This window comes from Gossypium raimondii, chromosome 5, assembly GCF_025698545.1.
Source record: "Gossypium raimondii isolate GPD5lz chromosome 5, ASM2569854v1, whole genome shotgun sequence".
Taxonomy (NCBI): domain Eukaryota; kingdom Viridiplantae; phylum Streptophyta; class Magnoliopsida; order Malvales; family Malvaceae; genus Gossypium; species Gossypium raimondii.
Window position 1 is genome coordinate 21,915,383 of NC_068569.1, and position 25,213 is coordinate 21,940,595.

At 33.6% G+C, this 25,213-nt stretch overlaps 1 protein-coding gene across 1 annotated transcript; it reads left to right on the forward strand.

The window, feature by feature from the left end:
* Positions 1 to 13,869: 13,869 nt before the first annotated feature.
* On the forward strand, positions 13,870 to 25,002 carry LOC105769928 (protein PSK SIMULATOR 1). Its single transcript, XM_012590899.2, has 13 exons — positions 13,870 to 14,287; positions 14,552 to 15,162; positions 18,343 to 18,668; positions 18,801 to 18,893; positions 18,989 to 19,079; positions 20,521 to 20,614; positions 21,177 to 21,274; positions 21,467 to 21,536; positions 21,955 to 22,058; positions 23,473 to 23,589; positions 23,750 to 23,826; positions 24,011 to 24,055; positions 24,139 to 25,002. Exons 2-13 carry the CDS (start codon positions 14,839 to 14,841, stop codon positions 24,644 to 24,646), a joined length of 1,947 nt encoding a protein of 648 aa, XP_012446353.1. The 5' UTR covers positions 13,870 to 14,287; positions 14,552 to 14,838; the 3' UTR covers positions 24,647 to 25,002.
* Positions 25,003 to 25,213: the final 211 nt, after the last annotated feature.

Here is a 25,213-nt window from a genome sequence, read left to right on the forward strand (position 1 = left end):
GTGGATCATTTTAGACAATAGATCCTCATGAATGGTTCTCAATAAGGGTTGTGTGCGGATCGTGCTTAGTAAAGGGGCATCTGTAGATTGGAAAAAACTCGGTTTGAAAACTTTTTTTTTTGCACAAAGGAAAATAAAATTTTTGAAAATCAATCCATTTTGTAATATTTATAGCAATAAACCATTTACCAAACTTGCACATGTGTTTTCTACTAGACGAATCCTTATCATTCTTGGCTTTCAATCGAATGACCTTCTCCGCTATTCTTATACCACGAATTGCTTTGAGTGTGGGTTCGAACGATTTGAATCAAACATAGATCCAAAAATAGTTTTCTTTACTTTCAGTGTGCAGGCAAATCTCTTCTCAATAGAAACTGGTAAAATTGTTATTCCGAAAAATATATTTAATACTTAGATAATAAACTCTCACTATTTTCGGATAGATTAACAATATCTTAAAGTTATATATTTAGCCCTACTGATGTCATCTATTTATAGGGGGAAGAAGTAAAATGTAACACCCTAACCCAACCTAGACGCTATGGCCGAATTCGGAAGTGTCATAAGGAAGGTTTTGAAAACAGAGTTACTTCGACAAAGCTTCGTAATGATGTTCAACAAATCATCCCAGTTTTATAAGCCACACTCGTTTATATCATTTTGTCAAATGTGTTGTTTAAATAATTTATTTTCAAGAACGTAACTTGTAGTGTAAGTCATAGAAAACGTTATTTTAGAAATCACATTTGTAATTTTTGGAAAATCTTTGTTTTAGTAAAACCCGCACTTTCAAAACATCCATCATAAACAAAGTTAAAACGAAAATCCAAAAATTTAACCGAATAGTTCAGATATTACAAATCTCTCAGAAATATTCCATAATTAAACAAAACCATTATTTAAAAGTTGTTCACAAACTTGTGGTCACTGCGAGACTCCGCCGCACCAATCTGCCTAAGTCTGAGGATTACCTGAACAGAACAAACAAACAAATGTGAGTTTTCGTAAACTCAGTGTATAACCTCACAGAAATAGACATGCTACACAAACAGAAATCACATATACAGTCAGTTACGGATTTGGACTTAAGTCCATTACAGATACAGATAACAGAATCAGATATGCAGATCAAAAAATACAGATTCCTACCCCATCCTCTACACACCAACTCTGACCATCCCATCACACCGTATGGGGTTAAAAACACTCACCCATCCCTACACACTATATTGTGTCACTACGACACGTAACAGATAATATGCAGTCATACTGCCAGGATATAGGCAATGGTCGCCACACAGAATACTTCCTCCACATATACAAATCCAACCCCAAACATAATTACAAATATAGAAATATCATTTTTAACATGCTCCCATACAAATATCAAATATATATATATATATATATATATATATATATATCACAATATAAATAGACATGCATATCAGTGTCCTACTCAGAACAAACTATTAGAATATCAGATCACATAATCTAGGGTTTGGTTATCCTTTACCGACCCTACAGTAGGACCACAGTCGATCAGAACGACTCGTGCAACCCCAGGGAAAATTTTAGAATTATGGGCCCACATACTCGTGTGGGCCCACACACCCAGATTAGCCTTGCCTATATGTCCCACACGACTTGACCCAAAACTCACACACCCGTGTGACCTGCCCGTATAGCCCACACGCCCATCTTAGCCAAGTCCGTGTGGCTCACACGGCCACACTCACACCATCACACGGCCATGTCTTGCGCATGACCGCACCTTCGTCAAACACACGGCCAGGCACACGCCCGTGTGGTGTCGACAGGAAACTTTTTTGGCTTTCATCGAAACTCGATTTTCAGTGATTTGGGAACACACCTGGCACGGTTCTGATACAAAACCACTCTCGAGACCACCAGCACCTAAAAGCAGATTACCTAACACTAATTTAGCAACCAAAATACGAATCGACAACACTAAACTGATCAACACTAAAAAACTTACCACTGCAAAAATGACCACACGCAAAACTAAATCGTTGGAGCGAAAAACACCGCTTCACCACCTTCCCTGCATAACAGCATGTAGAAATCAAGTTCTCTACAATCAACATTACGCTACTACAATGAAAATGAATTGGAAATCTTACCGAAAATGTGCGAATGACAGAAATGAAAAGTAAATCGATTGAAAGAAAACGACGAAACAAAAAAATGACATAAATGAAGAACAAAATGGACCAAACAGTAGAGCCAGAGAGGGATGGCAAAAACTAGCGTCAGAAAACTTGGAGGAGAGGGAGAACCAAAATTTTTTTAAAAGAAAAAAAACAAAAAAATAAAATTTGAATAACCCCAAAATCTCAACTTCTCACTATCATCTCAACCACAACTACCCACTCCCTTAGACTCCCAATCCAATCCAAACTCTCTCAACCAAATGAGGCAAAAATTAAACTCACGCTCACGCAGGGGTTCAAACACAGGACCTCCAACACATTAACTCCTTACGACTCGAACCAGTAGGCTTATTCTAATATGGATTAACAAACAACTTAACATAAGCCCATTCCATAAGAGTAAAGCTTGGATCAAAATAACAAAATTTGGCAACAATGAGACTTGAACCCAATACCTCACACACGCCCCTAGAACACTTAACCACTGAAGCAGATACACATTTGTGTCAGATATTTATAGAAACAGAAACAAATTAAGTGGGGTGTTACATAAAACTTTTGTTGAAATGTAGAAGCATATTTCAATAGAAAAATGTACTCCTAATCTAACTAAGAGTAGGTGGGGTAACAACCCTAGTTAAACAAGCTAGAGTTTGTTGTCCCTTTCTTAAATAAGAGTGGCTTTTTGGGTCTCTCCTATATCGGGCCCAATTACAAGTACTTCCTGGACTTTTAATCTAGTACTTTATAATTCGATCCAACATTGTATTTAATTTTTTATTTCCCAAAATAAAATATCATATTAATTTAAATAAATCAATTTCCCAATTAAATAATCTTCTCAACCTAATTCTAATTTCGTTAAAAACATGAAATTTTTTTCGTAAAAGAATTTATGAGAAAATATATTTAATATTTCTACATTCGATGGATTTACTATGATCAATTGGTTTATTTCCATTTTCGAAATTCATTTAATTCGAAAACCATAAATTCATTTCCAAGTCATTTTCATTTTGGAGAACACCATATTCATTTCCAAATGTTTCTCATTTCTCATTTTTTTTATCATTTCTATCCATTTCTATTCATTTGATTTAACATGCAATTCATTTTTGGTTTCAATGAGCTAGCTGAGGGACCAATTAGACTTATGCGATTAGAGCTCAAATGATTTATAATTAAGTTTTAGCTTTTCGCCTATTAATTATAAACTCATTTAGTCAATAAGCCATTTTACTATAGTATCGTAACTAAGCTTTCTCCAGTGACATACCATTACGAAAGCAATTTGATCAATGCTCATTACCTTGTCATAAGTGTGTTACCCTCAAAGGATATCCTTAATCTCTTTGAGATAAATTTATTCTCCCAATATGATCCTAATTTATCTCATGTTGACCATTACATCTTCCTTCATGAAAAGTCAATTACTATCAAATAGTAATCAAGTCATTCATCACAAAGACAAGCGATCCGTAACCACGTTTACTTTTCATCAACCATGTAATGCCAATGAAAGGATATTATTTACCTATATCTCGAGCTATGAATTCTATTGTTGTGAATGATGCTACATACTGTAGAAGTCGTATACCTAACGTACTAGCTTTTGATTCCTTATCTATTTGAACTCAAGCTTTTGCGTACATCAAAGTATACGAGTCACTCATATATAGCCTGTTATCCAGTTAGGATTAAGGTATGACACACTTTGAACGTCACAAGTGAATAATTCATAAACAAACTCAGGATCTATTCTTCTTGGGTCCAGTCCAATGTACTGTCAGTCCAATTAGTCACGTTTATGTCTCTATTTTCCGGGAGTCATCCACTCCGATGCCCAAGACTATGTATATTCCCAATTGGACTTAATAGATGATATATTAGTCTTTCAATTGATTTGCTTATTTTTTATTAGACTAATGACATGTTTAGGTTTGTTTACTAATATAAGTTGTTTTTTTGTATTACAATCTAACTACTTAATCCTGCTTGATATTAGTTTAAACATTAGACAACCAATGAACTAATATTTGCTTTTATTTTACTTTGCATGCAAAAACCACATGAGGACAATTATACAAAATATATTAATGTAATCAATGAATTATTTTATTAATCAATTTATTTGAAAAATTACAAGTTTATAAAAAAATATACTACATTCAGGGAACCATATCCAACAATAACACCGTCATTAAATAAATTGATTAAACTAGTCATTCAACTGTTGAATCCATCTCTTCCATCGTTAAATCTATTTTTAATTCATTTTTTCACTTGTTTTTTTTCTATCTCCTATTCTTTTATTCTTCTTCTCCATTCTAACCTAGAAACCCTAGCCACCACCTCCCTTAAAGATGTTGTTATTTTCATTGAACCACCATCGACGAGCTTAAAAGTAAAAAGACATCTCAAAATTAGGCCATACAAATTGAGGGGTTAAGAGATCTTAGCATGAACATTCTAAAATTTTGAGAGCGACTTCACAATTTTTAGGGTTTTTTTGAGAAATCTAACCCTATAGATTCAAATAGGAGGCTTTGAGTTTCACTTTAGTGGTTTCTAGATTGATAGTCTGACACCAAAGAATGTGTTGGATGATTATGACAATGATGATGAGAAGTGGAAGCCGCAGGTAAGGAGGAGAAAGGAAAACGAAAATAGGGAAAATAAGGAAAAAGAAGAAGCATCCCTCGGTGTCTTTCATTAACAGGGACCATGTTCAACAACAATGATTTAACAAAAGAAGAGGCTATGGCTTCTGGGTTAGAAGGGAGAAAATGAAGAAAAAAAGTAAGAAAGAAATAAAAAGAAGAAAAATTAAAGAAAAAGAAATTAAAAAAAGAAATGATATTATTCTAAATTTAATAATGAAGCGATCAAATTGGTCAATTTTTTAATAAAAACGAGAATGATCTAATTTTGGAGAGTCTAATAGGATCCTGAATTGAAATATAAAAAAATAGAGGGTCTGTTTGTTTGTGGGAATTGATTTTCCGAAAATTGTTTTCCAACTTTTCCAGCGTTTGTTTGCCGGAAAACATTTTCCATTTGGAAAATGAAATCCAAAACACGGGAAAACACCTTACATTTTAGGGAAAATGTATTACCCTTTCAATTTCCGTAAGACATTTTCAAAGCTCTCCTATCTATCGATTTTCCAGTCTCTCCTCCTTTATTCCTTCATTTCTGTTAGAAAACTTCCCTGAGATTATCGATTTTCCAGTAATCCTCCACTCTCCTCCTTCATTCCTCTCTGTCGATTATCACCGTGGTTTTCTGTGGGTTCAAACTCGTATTGGAACCTGGACGAACGGATATCGCAACTGTTGCAGTGTAAGCCTTTATCGGAGCAGTAGGTACATATATTTTCTTCCCCCAACGTAATAGATTTGTTTCGAATTTCTTCATTTGAGGTTTGATCTGTGGCTTTTGCCACCAATCCATTTTTTGTTTAGTATTTTCTCTGTATGGGGTCAGATCCATTTTATTTTATCGAAGACTTTGAAGGGAAAACGAAAGCAAGATAAGATCTTTGTTGAATTAGTTTTTGTTCCACTTGCTTTCACAAATATTGATTCGTTTTGTTTGTTTATTTTCTGGCTTTGTTTCATTTCTCAAGAAAAAAAAGTATATATTCTTCCTGGAATATGTGTTGCTTGTTTTCACTGATATTGATCCATTTTGTTCGTTCATTTTCTCGTATGCTAACCATATTCAATTAACTACAGAATTGGTTTTTGAGACTAGAAATTAATAGCCTCAAAATGTTCTTAGAGGGTAGAAATGTTCTGAATTTCTCGACAAGTTTGGCGAAGTCTATGGGTATCAGTTACCCTTTTTGTTGGATTTGGTCACTCTTAGGCTTCTCACGATAGGAAGTTTTACACAAGCCTTGTTTGTCTAACTCCTGAATTAAATAGAACGCTCTTTGTTAAAGAGCGAGGTACTATAATTTGAGTTGTGATAAATCAATTTCTTGCTTGCTGGATTGATCTTATTTGGACAGTTATTTTAGTGTAGTCAAGCACCATATTTAGGCGCCAATGGCAATACTGAGCTTGCAAAAGCCAACTTTCATTGGGGCACATGCATTTTCTGTAGGCATAAGGTTGTAGGCTTCTCTTATGTTTCTTTTTTTTTAATCTTTAAATCTGATGCATTGCATTATCTATTTAGGGTAAAAGGAAATGTATGGGGCATGCCAGAGTTGGGACAGAAAAAGCTCAAATATGGTCCTGACATGGTTTTAATTTATTTCTATGCTTGACTTCCAGGTATACATTTCTTGCTGTCCTAGCTTCTACCTTAGCATTCTTACTCATCTTAATGGCATTGGTTGATATTTTCATAAGAGGTTGGTCTTGAGCATCTTTGGAATATCTTATTTCTTGATTCTGGTCTGCCAATGGCATGGCATTTGTGGTTGTTATATGTTTGTGGTGTGCTTGATATATGATTTGGCATAATATGCATTTGTGGTTGTTATAATTCGGTTCAAGTGAATTAAGCATGGTTGTTGGATGTGTTTGGGTATGGTTTATTATTGATTTACATATTTACTGTAATTTGGCAGTGATGAGCTGTTATATTTGGTTGATGGTAGGTAAATACATATGTGCCTATGTCATGAATTTTGGTAATTTTGGCATGATCTATAGCATATGGAATTGGCATGTGGACTGATTTGCTAAATTACATGTAAAAAATTATTAATGTTAGTCAAGTGAGCAATGTATGATTAATGTATGAATTGGCATATGTGCCTTTCTTTGGTTAGCACTTACTGATCTGTTAGTATTTGTTAGTATTTGTTAGCAGTTAATGATCTGTTAGTATTTGATGCTAGAGAAAAGGGGTGATGAATGTTCATTTGATATCTACCATGTGTAAATTCAAAGGAAGGTCATATTGTAACATTGATTGTAACATCCCGATTTTGGGCCTAGTCGGAACAGTGGTTTCGGGACCACAAATTCGATGAGGAAAAATTTATTTTTCTTATATTTTTATGGTCTACAATTTCACGAAATGATTTTTTGAAAATTTCGTTCAAAAATTTTGACGTTTGGGCACTCAATTTAGTCAAAAAGACTAAATTGTAAAAAGTGCAAAAGTTGAGCTCTACATGTTAGAGGTGTCCAATTGTTATGAAACTTGAAATTGGAGGTCCTTATATGGTAATTAGACCATTGGTTAAGTTGGTAGACAAAAATGGACATTAGATAAGTGAAATAGGAAATTTTTAAGTTAGGGACAATTTGGTAATTTAGTAATAAAAATAATTAAAAAGGGAAAAAGATGGCAAAATGTGCTCATCTTCTACATGGTGAACGAAAATAGCAACGAGGAAGCTATAGTTAGGGTTTTCAAGCTTCCAAGCTCCATAGTAAGTGATTCCAAGCCCTGTTTTTAATGTTATTTACATTTTGAGTCCCGGTAACTTGATTTAGCTTATTCTAGCAATAATTTAACCTAGGATTTATATTTGGAAAAATACCCATAGGTGAAACGTGTTTATTTTGATGCTTTATGGTAGAATATGAAGCTTGAAATTATGTTAAACAACTTTGGCTAAGCGATTTTAAGTGAAAACGAGTAAGACGACATAATCGGTAAAAATATCTAATGTTCATAAGTAAGTGTTAGAGTAAGAATTTGATGTTGTCATAGAAGGGAAAAATGTTCAGCATGTTATAAAACATAAGAAAAAGAGCTGAAGTTTAATTTCCGAGCTTTGGGGCAAAAGTGTAATTATGCAAAAGTTTAGGGCAAAATCGTAATTTTTCCAAAGTTCGAGTCAAGGATTGTTTTGATGAATGTGAGTATTAAATAAGCTAAATTTTCTATTATAAATTAAGAAAAACGAAATTCAGAGTTAGACCGGGGAAAGAAAAAGATAGAGGACTAAGTTGCTAGATTTGGTCAAATTTTGTACCGAGGTAAGTTTACGATAAATAAATGCAATATTTCAATAATTATTATTAATGCTGTTATTTTTCATCAATTATATATTTATTTCATGAATTTATTTGATGTTGACTCAAGTATGAGACGATAGAGAATTAGTATTAAAAAGTCCCGTTGAAACATTAGGAATGTATCAGATACAAATGTTATGACATTGGGGTAAAGAGATCCCATGTAATACCATGTCTGGGACATGGCATTGGCATCATTGAGATTATGAGGGGTCCCATGTAAGACCATGTCTGGGACATGGCGTTGGCACCGAGATGAGAGGTCCCCCGTAAGACCATGTCTGGGACATGGCATGGGCACCGATATGAGAACTCCCATGTAAGACCATATTTGGGATATGGCATTGGCAGTAAAAAAAATCCCATGTAAGACCATGTCTGGGACATGGCTTTGGCATGTTATTATCAGATATGAGACCCAAGTCTCCTTAATATTCCAATGTGGCTCAACGGGCTAAAAAACAGATTATGTTCTATGGAAGTTCAAGTAAAAGTATCATTAGCAACTTCAAGTGAGTTATAAGAGTTAAGAATATGTTATGATATCAGTGAGAACCAATATTTCAGCAAGAGAAGAGTAAGTTGTAATCTTAAGCTATCTAAATAGGTAAGTATATAAACAAGTAAATGAGAGCAAGTAAAGAGGAAACTTAAGAACATGATACTTGCATATCATTATTTGTGTTAAATGTTGTTATTTATTTACTTGTAAACTTACTAAGCTTTATGCTTACTTCTTTTATTTCTTTTTCTTTCATATAGTATTATTAAGCATAGTCGGGATCTTGAAGACGTCGGAGAGCATTTACACTATCAACCACCACAACTCGGTATTTTAAGACGATAAGTGTTTCGAGCTATGGCATGTATAGGGACTTAGTCATTTCGATTGTATATTCTTAAATTATGACCAAAAGATGATATGTAAATATTTGATGATGAATAGTTATCAAAATGGCTAAGTATGAAGGTGTTTGTTGTTATAAAAGTCTAGGTGATAAATTATGCATAGAAATCATGAAAAAGTAAAAATTGGCAGTGAATCGGTTTTGAGACAGCAGTAGTGACGTGATTTTGAAAAATCACCAAAGATAGTAGAAAATGAATTAGAGGGTGGATGAGATATAGAATTAAAGCTTATTGAGTCTATTTTCATAGACAAATAACAGTGTAGACAGAGAAATTATGTATTCTGAGATATTTGCATTTTAGTTAGACAAAGTCAAAGTGGTTTTCGGAATCCCCTGTTCTGAATTTGGAAAATCATTAAAAATTGTACAAAAATATTTATGAGTTGTGATTTATATGTATAGATTCCTTATTGAGTATATTTTATTTAGAAACAAGTGAGAACACCATATGAAGTCTGTACAATGAGATAATTAAATTTTAGTGTCGAGAGGTCAGGACAGTGGATTAGTGAAATAGGGGAGACTTTAACTAATAAACTGTACTAATCGGCTGAACCAAAAATTCTGAAAATTTTATGCTAAAATGATATATGAGTCTAGTTTCAGGGAAAATTTATGGATCTAAATTTCGAGTTTCGTAGCTCAAGTTATAATTAAATTAGTGACTGCTGCGCAGGTGCACAGTATTATGGTGAACAGTGAAATAAATTTTAAAAGTAAATTTTTATGCCCCAAACTAATAAGTTAAGTCAAGTAATGCCTCATGCTCGACTCCGGCAACGGTCTCGGGTAAGGGGTGTTACATTGATGCCTCTGTTTCATCAGAATGAGCTATTTGGCTTGTGTTTGAAGGGTGAAACTAACATTTATGAATTTATAATAGATCTGGAATTTGAGTTTGCCATCCCCACATGGCTTTTGCCAAACGTCCTTTGTTCAATCTGTTTCAGTTTTTTGAGAAGGATTATCATTGATCATTTGAATGCTAAAGTTTGGCTTAAGCTAATTAATTATTTAATTGTTGAAGGCCATGTTGATGCATGAATAGAATACTTGTTTATTGTTTAAATATCATATGACATGTATTAATTAATTAATTAAGGTTTAATATCATTGTTAATCGATGTTTTACGCACATTAAAAAGGTCTTAGATATCATTTCATATTATAGCAATTAGGAGTGCACTTAAACATTATTTATTTTTATAAAATTAATCAATTTATAATTTAAAAATTATAAAAATAGAAATAAATAAAATTTATAACATATATATAATCAAATTTCATTAATGTATATTTTTTATAAATAATCAAATTTCATTAATGTATATTTTTATAAATAATATGTTAAATATTGCACCTAATAATATATTGATTTTAAATGAATTACATCCAAATTTCCCATTCAAATTCTTGATAAAATATGTAACGAGGATTAATTAATTAATTATACATGGAAGATAACCTAATAATATATAACAAAATCTTGCACCAATCAAACTCATGATTTTAAATGAATTCCATTCCAAATTTGCCAAATTTATTTATAAGCCCTTAACCTATCATGATTAAACACATTAGTTACAATTCTTTCACAATTTCCTACAAGAAAACTCATTTGTCATGCTTTCATTTTCATATGCTTATCAAATATAAGTATTGTATTAACCAAATCATTTATTGAAGTATTGAATTAACTATGATCAATATATTTTAAGTGGTACTTTCAAAGCAGCTTTAAATTTCTCAAAAAATTATTTTGCAATTATAATTAGCTTGATATGTATGTATGCATTATTTTGTGTAGATGGATCGTAATTAACTTCAAAATGCAATTGTCAGAGTCGTGGCTTCAGTTTTAGCTTTTGGGGCTATTTGGATTAAAAAATTAGAAACTAGGAAGGAAATTGCTTCTCGCCCTCGTGTGAATCAAGATTATGAAAGAGAAAATTATATTAATATTATTTTATATAGTGGTGACCGGCATTGTATTGATGTGATAAGGATGAGACTGATCACCTTTTTTAATTTATGTGATACTCTTAGTAGGAATAATTTGTTACAATCATCTAAATCTGTCAATATTAGGGAGCAAGTAGTTATATTTTTACATATAATTGGTCATAATGTAAGGTTTCGAGTGATTGGATCTAGATATTATAGATCAACTGAGACAGTTCATCGTTACTTTAGGGTTGTATTGAGAGCTATTTTTAAATTGTATAGACTAGTTATTAGATTACCCGATGAGTCAACTCCTAGAGAAATTAGAAACAATCCAAGGTTTTATCCTTATTTTAAAGATTGTATTGGAGCATTAGATGAAACTCATATTCGTGCATCCGTTCCACTTAGCATGCAAGGAAGATTTCGTAGCCGTAAAGGGGGAACGACACAAAATTTATTGGCTACCATTACATTTGATTTGAAATTTTCCTATGTTCTATCTGGTTGGGAAGGTAGTGCACATGATTCTTGTATTTTAAGTGATGCACTTTCACGCCAAGGAGGATTAAGAATTTTGGAAGGTAATAATTATCATTAAATAGCAAATAGTTCTAGTAAGCTCATAACTTATTAGTATTAATTATTTATTGTAAAATTGTAGGTAAATATTATCTTGCTGATGCTGGATATGGCATTCGAAATGGATATATTACCCTATATCGTGGTGTCCAATATCATTTGAAATAGTTTAGTGCTGAAGGGCCTGAAAATGCAAAGGAACTCTTTAATCTTCGTCATTCATCATTACGAATCACTGTTGAATGTGTTTTGGGGATTTTGAAGAAATGGTTTCGTGTATTAGATGCTGAACCATTTGGAATTTCCAAACTCAAGTAGATATAGTTTTGACTTGTTGTATCATTCATAATCATATAATGGGAGTTGATCCTAGTGATTTACTTAATTAAGGATTATATGAGGCGTTTGAGTCTGATTTGATAATACCAACTCTCACGGAGCGAGAAGAAAGAGAAGAAGCAAGAGAATGGTCTGCTAAGAGAGACGAAATTACACAAACTATGTGGACTGATTATATGGCTAGAAATATTAGGTAGGTTTAGGGCTTATGGTTATTGTTTCTATGTTATGTATGTTTTAGTATTAAATTTGTTTTTTTTTTGTTAATATTGGTTGGATAATGATATTGAAATTTTAGTTTGTTGGATTTTGATATTATATCTTGAATTTGTTAGATATTGATTATGTTTTAAGCTTGTTGGATATTAAAATGATTGACAATGACAATTATTTAATGTAGAATGGGTAAGGGCAACAAAGAAGGGACCTCCAAGCAATTTAGGTGGACAAAACTGATGGAACATGTTTTCCTTGAAATTCTAGCAGAAGAGGCCCAGAAAGGAAATAAGCCATCTAATATTTTCAAAGCAGTTTCTATTAATCGAGTTGTCGATGCTATTTCTGAAAGATTCCAAGTCCAATGCGATGCGAAGCATGTGAAAAATCATTTGAGGACTGTAAAAAACTAGTGGCAAATTATATGCAAAATTTGAGGTGAAAGTGGTTTTGGATGGGATGATAACATGAAAATGATCACATGTGATAAAGCGACATACGATGCAGCAGTGATGGAAATATATGTATATATATGTTAAGTATATTTCAATTGTTTTTTACTTGTTATTCTAATTGTGTATAATATCCAACAGACACACAAGAAGTATGAACCATTTTTGAATAAAAGCATTGATCATTATGATGAAATGGCTTTGGTTGTTGGCAAAGATATAGTAACAGAAAGTTTTGCCAGAACATTTGCTGACATAGATTTGGATGATGGTAATGAAGATTCAGTGCCTGTAGACTGCGACAATGAAGAGGCTGAAGAGGTAAGAACAAATATATCTTCATCTGGCACATCCAAACGTAAAAGAAAAAATGTTCAAGAAAGTGTCGTTGATGAACAAATTAAATTTGTGGGTGAACAACTCGGCAAAATTGCTAATACTTTGGAACAATTTACTGCGGATAAGACACCATAGCTTTACGAGCATGTGATGTCGATGGAGGAAGAATTATTTGATGATGACTTCTTGTGTTCTGTGTTTGATTATCTAGTGAGTCATGAATCCGATGGCAAAGTTTTTTTAGTTAAAAGTAAGAAGCATAAAAAAATTTGGCTTCAAAAAATTTCTCAAGGTTGAAGATATTGATATTTTTATGTGGTGTAATATTATTTATGCACTTGGACAATGTTGTTACTATGTGGTGTACTACTAATTATGCATTTGGATAATATTATTAGTTTCTAGTATTACTTGTGGTTTCGAAGCTATTAATTTATAATTATTCAATCATTGTTTTTATTTGTTTAACACAATTACAAATAATTTATTTGATATTGGTTGTTTTTAATTTATGACGGTTAATATTGTAACTTAATAATTGAGTATTACTATATATTTAATTTGATTTATTTAATTATAAATAAAATATTTGTAATATATGTAAAACAATTTAAAATATAAAAATTTATTAATATATATATTATGAAAAAGAATTTTTTGGAAAATATTTTCGAAAATCTGCCAAATAACAAAAATATTTTACAGATTTATTCAAATACTGAAAATATTTTCTAGTAAATTATTTTCTAGAAAAATAAATTATTTTTAAAAATTATTTTCTAAACTGCCAAACAAACAGACCAGAATTTATAAACAAATAATAAGGGAAAAAAAAGCTGCTGATGTTTTTTCCCTAAGAAAACTAATAAAATGTGTTTTTTATTTTTATTTTGTTTTTCATAAGAGAGAGATTTTGCTTTGACCAATTCCTCAATTACTCTCTTATATTTTTCTCTTTTCTTTCTATGACTGAGAAAAAGAGAGACTATTTGTTTGTTTGGCATTAACAGCGACGAGAGAAGCTGAGATGGAAGGCAGCTGCCTCTGACTCAAACTCTGACACACCCCTTCGGAAATGAAGTCTTCTCCCTATCTAACTTTCTCATTTTAATTTGAACATACATCTTATCTAGGATCTTCCCTTGTTTTTGCTGTTGTTACTGATCTCTTCATCTTAACATCACCATCGTTGAAAAAAAAGACCCTTGTACCTTACTCTAATACTCTCTCTCTTCTCTGGTAAAATTTGTCTGTTTGTTGGTTAGTGAACAATAGAACCAGGCATACCTTTTGATTTTCCTATCTTCTCAGATCCAACCCTTTGTCTATCTCCCAACCTGGTAAGCTTATCTTTTATTGTTTTTGGTTATATTGAACGATTTTTTTGATCTCAGAGTTCTGATTATTTTTGCTAATGGGTATTTGGATCCATTCTGGGGATTCTTTGTTTTAGTCAGCACAGCCAAAATCATTTTACTTGTTATGTTCCTAAGTTGGGTTTTGCATGTTTATTTTAGATGCTTTGAGCTAGGTTTTGTTCATTCTTCACTGCTTTATTTGGAATTTGTATTGATGAGTTTGCCTCTGTTTTTGCTGTTTTACAGTTTGGTGAGACTTGGTGTTAATGGACTGGAGCTTAAGTATGAATGAAAATTGGTACTCTGACTGCTTTGCTGGGACATGGGTTATCTTTAGGTTTAGACTGCTTTGATTCAATAAGTAGCTAGGGGCCCTATTAGTTTTGTGGGAAGTTAGTAGCTTTTATATTGTATCACTGCTTTGATAAAAATAAGGAAGCAGTGTTTGTTCTTGTACATACTTGAGGTTCTTGGCCTTTTATGGCAAATTTCAATCAATACTAAAGTATAAAAATTTCTCGTGATAAGCACAAATGGGTGGGCTTTGCTCGAGGAGATCCACTGTAGATAATGCTCCCTGTGGAGGCTTCCCACATGTTAATGGCCATATTGGTCAAAGGACTGGATTAGTTTTTCAGACCCGTGAACTTCCTGCTAAGATAAACGCCAAATCAAATCCCCCTCCAGCTGAGGATAATGCAGACATGGTGTCTGGAGAACCGTTCTCCTTCCCAGAGATCAGTACAGCTCCATATGGGACAAGTGCAGATGATATCTATGATGGAATTCCTCGTTTGTCAAGGGTGCTATCAGATAAATCGAGATCAGCAAAATCTAAGCAGGTTACTGCAGCAAAAGTAAGCTCAAATTCTACTTGTTCCCATACAAAATTTAGTTCCAATTTTCTGTTTTCTCCATAGGTGCTTATATTGTATCGGCATAGACTCTTTTCTTAGATTGCTTTATACTTATGTGAGGGCTTAGAGATGCTGGACTAGGTCTGGCTATTGTTGTCTGCAGTCCATTTAGTCACAGATTTTTCACTTGGAAGGATATTGTTGCAGAAGGTGTTGACCAATTGCAAAAGGATGTAAAGGTTTATATTCTTGAGGAGATGGGCCTGGGAGGTTATCTTTTCGTTGTCAACTGCTCCTGTTCTCTAGAGTGAGTTTGCATGATGAATAAAAGGGGTTTACGGCCTAATTCCTAGAGCTGTCATTTGTGTGTTAAATAAACTCCTCTTTAGTCAAAGCCATATAAATGGGCTCTGTCTTTCCAAGATGATAAATGGCATAGTCACTTGTGGTTAAATAGGCTGTCTGTATTCCTCCCATCTCTTGGTCAATAGTCTTTTTGCTAGATATAGGACCGAGGATAGGCTTTGACTTTTGAAAACTATCTGAGTACAATTTGTGACAACATAGAATGCGCTAAAGGTGAAATTAGTTATGTAAATTAAAGACTAAGAGAAGTTACTAGGTAATTAGCAGATGCTGTTTTATTGCGCTGTATCATGTTGTCTGTAAGCTAGCTATCCTCAGCCAAGGGTGAAAATTGAAATGCATGCCTTTTGGAAACTTCTTCTATGACCACATTAGCTGTAAGAATGTATGTCTGTTACTTCTTGTTTTCTCTATTATATATACTGCTTAGTGAACCTTATCTTGGTGCTTATGTCTAATTTCTGTATATGATCAGAGTGCGTTATCTCTAGATTTCACTGAGGCAAAGTGATGATTTTTTTCCCAGTTTTGTTTAGGAAGAAGCTTGTAAATATGAAAGTATTAACAATTTTGGAATTTCTACGATCAAGGGTATGAAAGTTGTTTGTTTCCTTTTCAATTATGCATATGTGCACTAATTGAGATGATGTAAAGTTGCTTTACAATGATATTAATGAGACAAGCTAAGTTTATGTTGCAACTCTTGCAGTGCTGTGAGCTTAATTCTATTATATTTTTCCTTGTAGATCTATTATTGCACACTGTTCTCTAGGTGTGCTCCTTAGCGCCAAACAACAAAAGTGCCTCAAGGGCAAGGTGCATTTGATCAAGTGCATACCTGATCCACCTAGTGTCTTTTTTTAAATAAGGTGATGGGCATATGCGCACGAGAAAAAAAAGAATTCGATTGAAGTTCTCTTTAATTATTTTATTTTAAACTTTTTTCATTAGGTGTAGTGTCATCAGTAAGAAATAGGATAATATGGAACTTCCTACTTATTAGTTGAGTATTCTTCAACAGACATGATATCTAAAGAAATGGTGCTTATTGGCCTACAAAAGAAAAAGAAGAATTTTATAAAAAAACTGGAGCACTTGTAGAGTTTATTGTTATAATAATTATATATTTCATATATACACACAAAGACACATACAAAAGGAATACAAATATGCTTATTGTGCTTTCACTTAGGCGAGCCTAGGGGTGTAATCAAGCCAAGCCGAGGAGCCCAAATATGGGTAGGCTTGAGCTCGACTCGAAATTTGGAGCTTGATACTCAAGTCCAGCTTAATCGAATGTCTACTTTTAAGCTTGAGCTCGGCTTGAGATATAATTGAGCTTCTCAAACTAAATTAAGCTCATTTATCAATTTTCATACTCATGCTTGAACTTGAGCTTGATTATGCTTTTAAGTATTCAAGTTCGAGTCCGAGCTTGGCTCGTTAAATATCCTTAGGGTTAATAATATATACCAAGGGAATTAATGTAATTTAATAATATAAAAATATTTAAACTATATATTAAAAATGAAAACATCAATAAGGCTCGCTAGCCGTTCGAGCTGACTATTTCTAAGCTCAAATTTGGCTCGACCGATAGCTTGAGCTCGGCTCAATATTACTAAACTGAGTTAGAGTTTTTTTTCGAGTTAAACTTGAGTAGCTTGTGAGCACTAGTGTCTCATGTACACCCTTAAGCAAGCTCTTTTTCTGTGCTTTGCATACCAGGCAATACAAGGGTTTGAGTGCCTAGAGTGTGCATTTTGCCCCCTTGTCTGGTTACATATTATTTTTGTTATGGTTGCTGTATTGATGCATGTCAGTCGTCAAAGAAGCTTAAATTTTTATTATATTTTATCTTTATATTTTCTTTTTTTTTTTTTGGGGGAGGGTGAAGGGTGGGGTGGGGTTGGGTACCTTTACAACCTGTGATTATATGAAAGCCACACGGCCATATGGTTACCTTGGAGTACAAATTAAAATATAATTGCTTAATGACTTCTTTGATGAAAAATGTCCGACACTTGATGTTGTGAAACTTATTATGTTTTAGTCATATTAACAAGCTACAGTTCAGGTTTTCGAATGTCCTTTTTACTGGCATTAACTCTTGCTTCTCTACCTAACCGTGGATTGTATCAATGAGATCTTTTTACTAACTGTCACACTTTAATGGAGATATTTCTAACCTTAATGACTGAAAGAATGGATAATATGATGTAAATCCATGAAAATTTTGTGTTTCATGATAGAAGTCAGGCTTTTCGGCAAATGCCTAAGCTTTAATCTTTTTCTATAATATAACAGACCAGGATATTGGCAATCATGATAACTTCCATTGTTTCTTAAATATGTTAAGAACTGATGGAATCTTTTATGCTTAATCATGGAAATGTCTAAGATTGTTTTATTTGCTAGGACTGAGATTGTTGGGGTGGGAAGAGAGATATGCTAGAAACCATTAGAATTGAAGCAGGTCGCCTCTGAACCATGGGCCAAACTCATATCATGATTGAGAATTTGTTTTTTATGAACAAATTTGCTGCTTTTCCGAATTTCATGTTTGTAGAGAGAAGTCAGGTTGATGATTATTGGTCTGTTACTATAATACTGTGGAGTGCGAATTCTTGCAGTATATTCACTGGTTATAGTATTCTGCCTAGTAAATTGGAGCAGAGAAAGATACTTCTTGTTCTACTATTATCATTTTGTTTCTTTTATTGGGTTGCAGATTGCAGAAAACTTATTTGATATCGTCTACCAAACACACATCATGATTGTTGAAACAATCGATTTGTTGCTTTGGTTTTGCAGGTTTCTGAGGTTGGCTCTCTTTTAGGTAGAGCTGGTACTGCTGGGCTTGGAAAGGCTGTGGAAGTTTTGGACACCCTTGGTAGTAGCATGACAAATTTGAACCTCAGCAGTGGCTTTACCTCAGGGGTAACGACAAAAGGGAATAAAATAGCAATTCTAGCTTTTGAAGTTGCAAATACGATCGTTAAAGGTGCCAATCTGATGCAATCGCTTTCTAACGAGAACATCAGACATTTAAAAGAGGTGGTCCTTCCATCAGAAGGAGTGCAAAATTTGATATCAAGAGATATGGATGAACTCCTGAGAATTGCAGCTGCTGATAAGAGGTGGATAATAAATGCCATGTTGCTTTGAAAATGATTTTGTTGTTATACAGTTTGTTAATATCCTCTCTAATGGTGGTTAAATTTCAAATAATGTGAAAGTTTTGAACATTTTTTGTTATCCATTTCCAACAGGGAAGAGTTAAAAGTTTTTTCTGGAGAAGTGGTACGTTTTGGCAACCGTTGTAAAGATCCTCAGTGGCATAATTTGGATCGTTATTTTGAAAAGTAATTTTCCGGCTTGTTGCACTTTTTAAAGTGTTATTTATGACATTAGTGCAAGATTCTAAAATCTTTCATGCTGTGTCTTTTGTAATATTTAGGTTGGGTTCTGAGCTTACACCTGAGAAGCAATTGAAGGATGAAGCAGAGGCAATAATGCAACAATTGATGTCTTATGTTCAGTATACAGCTGTAAGTATCAGTTCCTACCATTATTCTGAGAAAGCTGCTCTTAGAAGTTGCAGTGTAAGATTAAATTGTTTAAAACCGAAATTTACATTCCATCTTTTCCTAAGCAGTAGAGAAAATATTTCTTTTTTCCCTTTATGTTTGGAGACATTGTATGAACCAAAAATCCATGTGACAAATATTTTATTTCTGTTATTCTTTATCCTGCAAGGCTTCAGAAGTTTTCTTCTTAAATTATCTATTGCATTATTTTTTTTCCCTTTATATTTGGAGACTTTGTCTGAACTACATATCCATGCAGCAAAGGTTTTTTTTTTTTAAATATTCTCTCTGTTGGTTTTTTCTTTTGAAAGGCTTCAGAAATTTCTTTCTTAAATTATCTATTACAATATTTTAAGTAATGATGATGCTGTTTTGTTCTATTGCATTTTAGCATGTGAATCAATCTTGCAATATGTTTAACACTGTTGAGGCTCTAGAATAAGTCGTGGGCATTCCTACCATTGCAACATTCATAAAACTTGCTACCTATTCCAATTATTTGTTGATTCATGGCTTTGTTACGGAACTTTTTAAGAGTGATTTGCCAATGACAGTAATTTCCATTGGCTTGATATCGTCCTCTCTTCTCCTTATATAACACTTTTGTTGCTCCCATATTTTGCACCCACTTCTGAAATTCTGTTTTTGCTGCTTTTCTTATTATTGCCTATATTGGATAATTCATAGTGGGTGAGAGAAATTTTGACCTCAAACGTTGGTGTGCCAGACAAACTGTAAAATATGGTGGTTTATTCAAGGATGGTAAAATAGTGTTCAATCCAAATCCAGTAAGGCTTGATTATCAAGCTTTTAGAAAGGAATAATCGGCCTACATTTTTTACCTTGGAACTTTTAAGGACCAATTGCTTCTTTATTTTTGCACTTTAATGCAGTTCTTTGTCTCATACGGCAGTTTTACCTCTTTAAAGTTTACTGTGACAATGGTATAGTGCTTTATTTTTTTGAAGTATGAAAGAAATCTGTATCATCTCTTAATACTATACACTTTTTTCCCCCAATTTTAATGCACAAGTCAAGTATGACGTAGATCTCTAGCCTCCCTGCACTTTTAAGTTGAAAAACCAATTATCTTGATGATTCACTAATGGGGAATAATTTGCTATGTAGGCATATTTTATGAGAGTAGTTACTTTCTAGGGACATCTTAGAGAATTGTTAGTTTAAGCTGATTGGCGCTAGGAACAAAAGAGGATATAAATTCTATTTATAGTGGCTGATGGTACAGAGCTTTAGATTAGCTAAGATCGCTGAAAATTTTCTTGCTTTCGAATTTGCTGTTCTGATGCATTTCTTAAGAAAGAAGGCATATGAATAATGGTACAATTCATTGGTAATTTATAACTGATCTAATCATTTAAGGAGAGAACTGTTCTCTTTGCAGGAATTATATCATGAGTTGCATGCCTTGGACAGATTTGAACAAGATTATCGACGGAAGCTTCAGGAAGAGGATAATTCAACTGCTGTTCAAAGAGGTAACCTCTTTCTTGGATCTTTATTTTATTTTTTCCTTTTTGTGGCATTGTTTACTTCTGGATTAATTAGGTCTTTCTAATTTGTTTTCTTCATTAAAACAACACGTGAACCCAAAAAAAAACTGCTGATATGTAAATAAACAATTTCTTTTTATGTATTTCCATTCAAACCAATATATGTTCAATTCAGTTTTATTTTTAAGACGTTGTTAAGCTTATTCATGGCCCTTGGGCATGTTAGTGCTTTCTAGTGACATTTCATTTGCACAATTTCTATGAGTGCATCCCATACTTATTTTGAATTTATTGGACCTCTCATATTTAGATTGGTGGATGCTACATTCCATATTTTGGCTGCCCAGCCTGGGATTATAACTTAGTTTTCAGAGGCCTAGGTTGAGTCAAACTGGATATTGTCTGTGACACTCTCGGCAATTATTTGCTGTCTGAGTTCTTTTAAGATTGAAGGTTCTTTACGACCAAGTTTTTCCTCCTTCCTTGGTAATTTTATCGGGTATGGCTAATTTTATGATGGTACTATAATTTTGATTTTTACATGCAGGAGACAGCCTAGCAATATTAAAAGCAGAATTAAAGAGTCAAAAGAAGCATGTGAGAAGTTTGAAGAAAAAATCTCTTTGGTCAAGGATTTTGGAAGAGGTACGAGTTAGTAAATTTCTATCCATTTTCTTTTCAGTATGAGCTCCTAAATGACTGTTAGTGTTCTTCATCCTTTTATCCTTTTCATGGATTTGGAGTCTAAACCATGCGAGCTTTTTGCACCTATAGTTGTTATTATTGAAGGTAATATATATTTGTTCTGAAATGAAGTTTTATATCTTATGTTCATAGGTCATGGAGAAGCTTGTAGATGTTGTTCATTTCTTGCACTTAGAGATTCATGAGGCCTTTGGCAGTGCTGGTAAGAATTTAAAACATTGAACTGAAAACATCTGGAAATGGTATTACTTTATGGTAGAATTTATGATGGTTAAAATATGTAGTTGCACTTGTTTATAAAACTTGAGCAAGGATGTGACTCGAGCACTTATCAAAGTTTTAATCAAGTATAATTTCTCTTTTGTAATTGGAAATTCTTAATTTCCTCTAAGTTTGAGAATGGGTAATGTTAAACTTAATTTCTATTCAAAGCTAGATCTACATTAGGTTATTTCCTTTTCGTTGTGCAAGGAAAGCTGTCTTCTTTTGTTGATTACATGTATTAAGATGGCATACATAACATTATTTCTCATACACATTTTCTATCATGCTTAAAAACACAGCATTTGCTATTTGTTCTATTTATGGAGGGGTATTGTTTTTTGTCTGTGACCTTGCAGGTGGTGATAAACCTGTTAAAGCTTCTGTTAGTAGTCATAAGAAGTTGGGATCTGCTGGTCTTGCATTGCACTATGCCAATATCATTACTCAAATTGATACCCTTGTAAGTTTAAGATTTTCTGCCTAATAATGGCTTTTCTAAGCTGTCATTTTGAGAGGACATATTGTCGTAGAGATTAAGGATGGTGCATCTCTTGTAGTTCAAATTTTGGTTATACACTGCAGGAGCATTTCATGCATCCTTTTGCTATCCTTTCTTACTTATCGTGATTGAGATTTACAATAAAGTTCCAAACAAAAAGGAAAGGAAGAGTATTGTCATTCAGGGGATCAATAAGAATCAGGGAAAATGCTTTGGATAAATTGGAGGAGAACCAGCAACAGGCCTGATGAATTTATTCATTCAACTTGATAAAAGCTTTATAAGTGTTCTTGGTATTTTAGTAGTGGTATCCTACATTTGTTTAGAGCTTCTTGGGGACTTGTGAGCCTTATATTCAGGGTGTGCATATAAGCAAGTGGTTCTAGGTTTGATGCTTTACATGATCCAACTGAAACAAAAAGAAAATCATGAATTGCTTTTGCAAGCTCTATGGCTATGAACATAAGAGACGCTAACCATTCTCTCCACTAGTGTTGTACGTATAACAACTAAGCTATTTGTTCCTCTTCTACAATATTTCACATGCAAAGATAAGAATTTTCTCTTCTCCAAACTAAAGAATATCTTTTTGCTGCTTTACTTTCAGAAATGACTACTATGCATCTTCTAAGCATTTTGATGATTCTATACCTATTGAAAGACCTTTTTTTAATCATAAAGACATCTGAAACTTTCTCAACCATAATATTGTTATTAGAGAATAGATAATGAGTAAACAAATAACATTCATCTTACAATTTGGTTATTGTGCATTGACTATTATCTGAAATTAAGAGGTGGTTCTGGTTACCCTCACTAGCCTATTTATATGTGGACTTGGTTGTTTTCCCCCTTCCCAAGGCAGATAATCCTTTAGGGCATATGATGAATGTGCACCAACTAATATATTGTTTAGTTCAATCCATGCACAGAACAATGTTTAACATGCTATAGATTATACAATGAAAGCTCAGCTATTCAACTTCTTTTTTCTTTTGAAGTTGTTTTCTCTATTTTTCTTTTGAAACTTGCTAATTAATAAGAAATTTTCTATATTGGTGAGGAATGTGGCTAGGGAATTATTAATGATTTTCTTTTTTAGCATGGCTTGGAAAAACAATGATAGAGGGGATGATGTGTAAGCTTGGTCAGAGTCCCTATGTTCTTTGTTTCTTCTAAACCAGTTTTGTGGGATTTTCTTGTGGAACTTTATAAAGAACCTGATAATCTTGTCAAATAGGGATATACTGGAGTTTTAGGCAACCCCTTTTCCATTCCTTCCTCTCAAAGCATAGGAAAAATTTTGAGGTACATTTATTCTTATATTCAGTAATAAGAGGGGGATTTTGATAAGTTAATTTTTCAATGTACTCAGGTGTCTCGGTCAAGTTCTGTGCCCCCTAATACGAGGGATTCATTATACCAAGGTCTGCCGCCTACAGTAAAGTCTGCTTTGCGGTCCAGACTGCAGTCATTTCAGATAAAAGAAGAGGTGCTAATTTGGATAATCTTGATGCATGATATATTACTTACCTACTTGTTCATCTATTGTTCACACTAACGTTGGTTCGAAGATTCCGTTACCCTGTTGCTTATTGTTGGAAATATTTACTCCTAATATGCGACTGACAAATTCTCCAATTTCTTTTCAGCTGACTGTCCCACAAATCAAAGCTGAAATGGAGAAAACATTGCAGTGGCTAGTTCCCATTGCCACTAACACAACCAAGTAAGCATCTTACAGTACCCTATTTTTGTGATAGACTTTTTGTTGTTTCTGTTCATAAGGCATGGTTGGGATACCTTCTCTGCAGTTTTTAGAATGAAGCTGTTGCCCCCTAGTTTCTATTCTTCTAAGTGTATTTTCCAATTACTGATCCTTGTTTCTATTGGTATCAATTTGTTCCAACTAGAGCTCATCATGGGTTTGGCTGGGTTGGAGAATGGGCAAATACTGGGTAAGATCTGTATTTATGTATATTTTTTCTTTCCTTGAAGTTAATGCTTTTTGTTGCTCAGCTTTTATGAACAAAATTTTCAGGTCTGAGGTGAATCGTAAACCTGCTGGCCAAACTGACTTGCTCAGGATTGAAACGCTACACCATGCGGACAAGGAGAAAACTGAAGTTTATATTCTCGATTTGGTAGTGTGGCTTCACCATCTTGTTACCCAAGTGAGGGCTTGCAATGGCGGAATCAGGTCTCCTGTTAAGTCTCCAATTAGGTCCCCTAATCAGAAGATGGTTCAACTAACTCAGAAACCTACATCTCCAATGTTGACGGTCGAAGATCAGGAGATGCTTCGAGATGTTAGTAAGAGGAAAAACACACCTGGAATAAGTAAGAGCCAGGAATTTGACACAGCAAAAACTAGGTTAAGCAAGCACCATAGGTTAAGTAAAAGTAGTAACCACTCTCCTACAAGTGAAACTAAGAAAGATCCCTTCCCTATTCGGAGGCTGTCTTCAGTTCCTTTCATCGACTTTGATATTGACCGGATCAAGGCATTGGATGTCATTGATCGAGTTGACACACTCCGGAGTTCGTAATTACATATTGAATTGAGATTCCTTTGCAAAAGAAGAGGCCTTTTGCTTGTGTAAAGAGTCCATCTGCTGCTCCATTTTCCCATTTGGCGTCCTAAACGCTAAGTGGTTGGCTATATTTTTGGTGAGTTACCAGCAGTTGGTGCTGTGTGACACAAGCTGTTAACTATTTTTTCTTTTTGCATGTGAAAAGTTAAGGGGGTGATTAAATGAATTGTTCAAGCCTCGAAATCAAGTGAAATTAAACTGTTTCAGAATTAAACTGAATTCAAGGCTATAGTTAGTTTTCTCTTTAGTTCTATGTGTACAGAATATTTTATCACAATAAGTAACAATTTCTGCTCTTGTCTTTCCTTTTATAGATGGTAGTAATTTCCTTCTTAATGGTTCTCTGATTAGTTTACCTGATGAACAACACATTACATGTTTAAGCCTTCTCGAACTCAAGCTGAGCATGCATGTCCAAACTAGGTACTTATTTGCAAGGTTGTTAAAACTGGACTAGGTTGGATCCGGGATTGGTTGTTACAGAATGATATAGAGCTATGAAGCCGTTCGGGTGTACCAATT

What these genes read in the sequence shown, in the direction of transcription:
- LOC105769928 (XM_012590899.2), top strand. Translation starts at nt 14,839, where the DNA reads ATGGGTGGGCTTTGCTCGAGGAGATCCACTGTAGATAATGCTCCCTGT. An exon ending in TTACTCAAATTGATACCCTT is followed by an intron (nt 22,059 to 23,472) that starts GTAAGTTTAAGA and finishes CAATGTACTCAG; the next exon opens with GTGTCTCGGTCAAGTTCTGT. An exon ending in GGAGAATGGGCAAATACTGG is followed by an intron (nt 24,056 to 24,138) that starts GTAAGATCTGTA and finishes CAAAATTTTCAG; the next exon opens with GTCTGAGGTGAATCGTAAAC.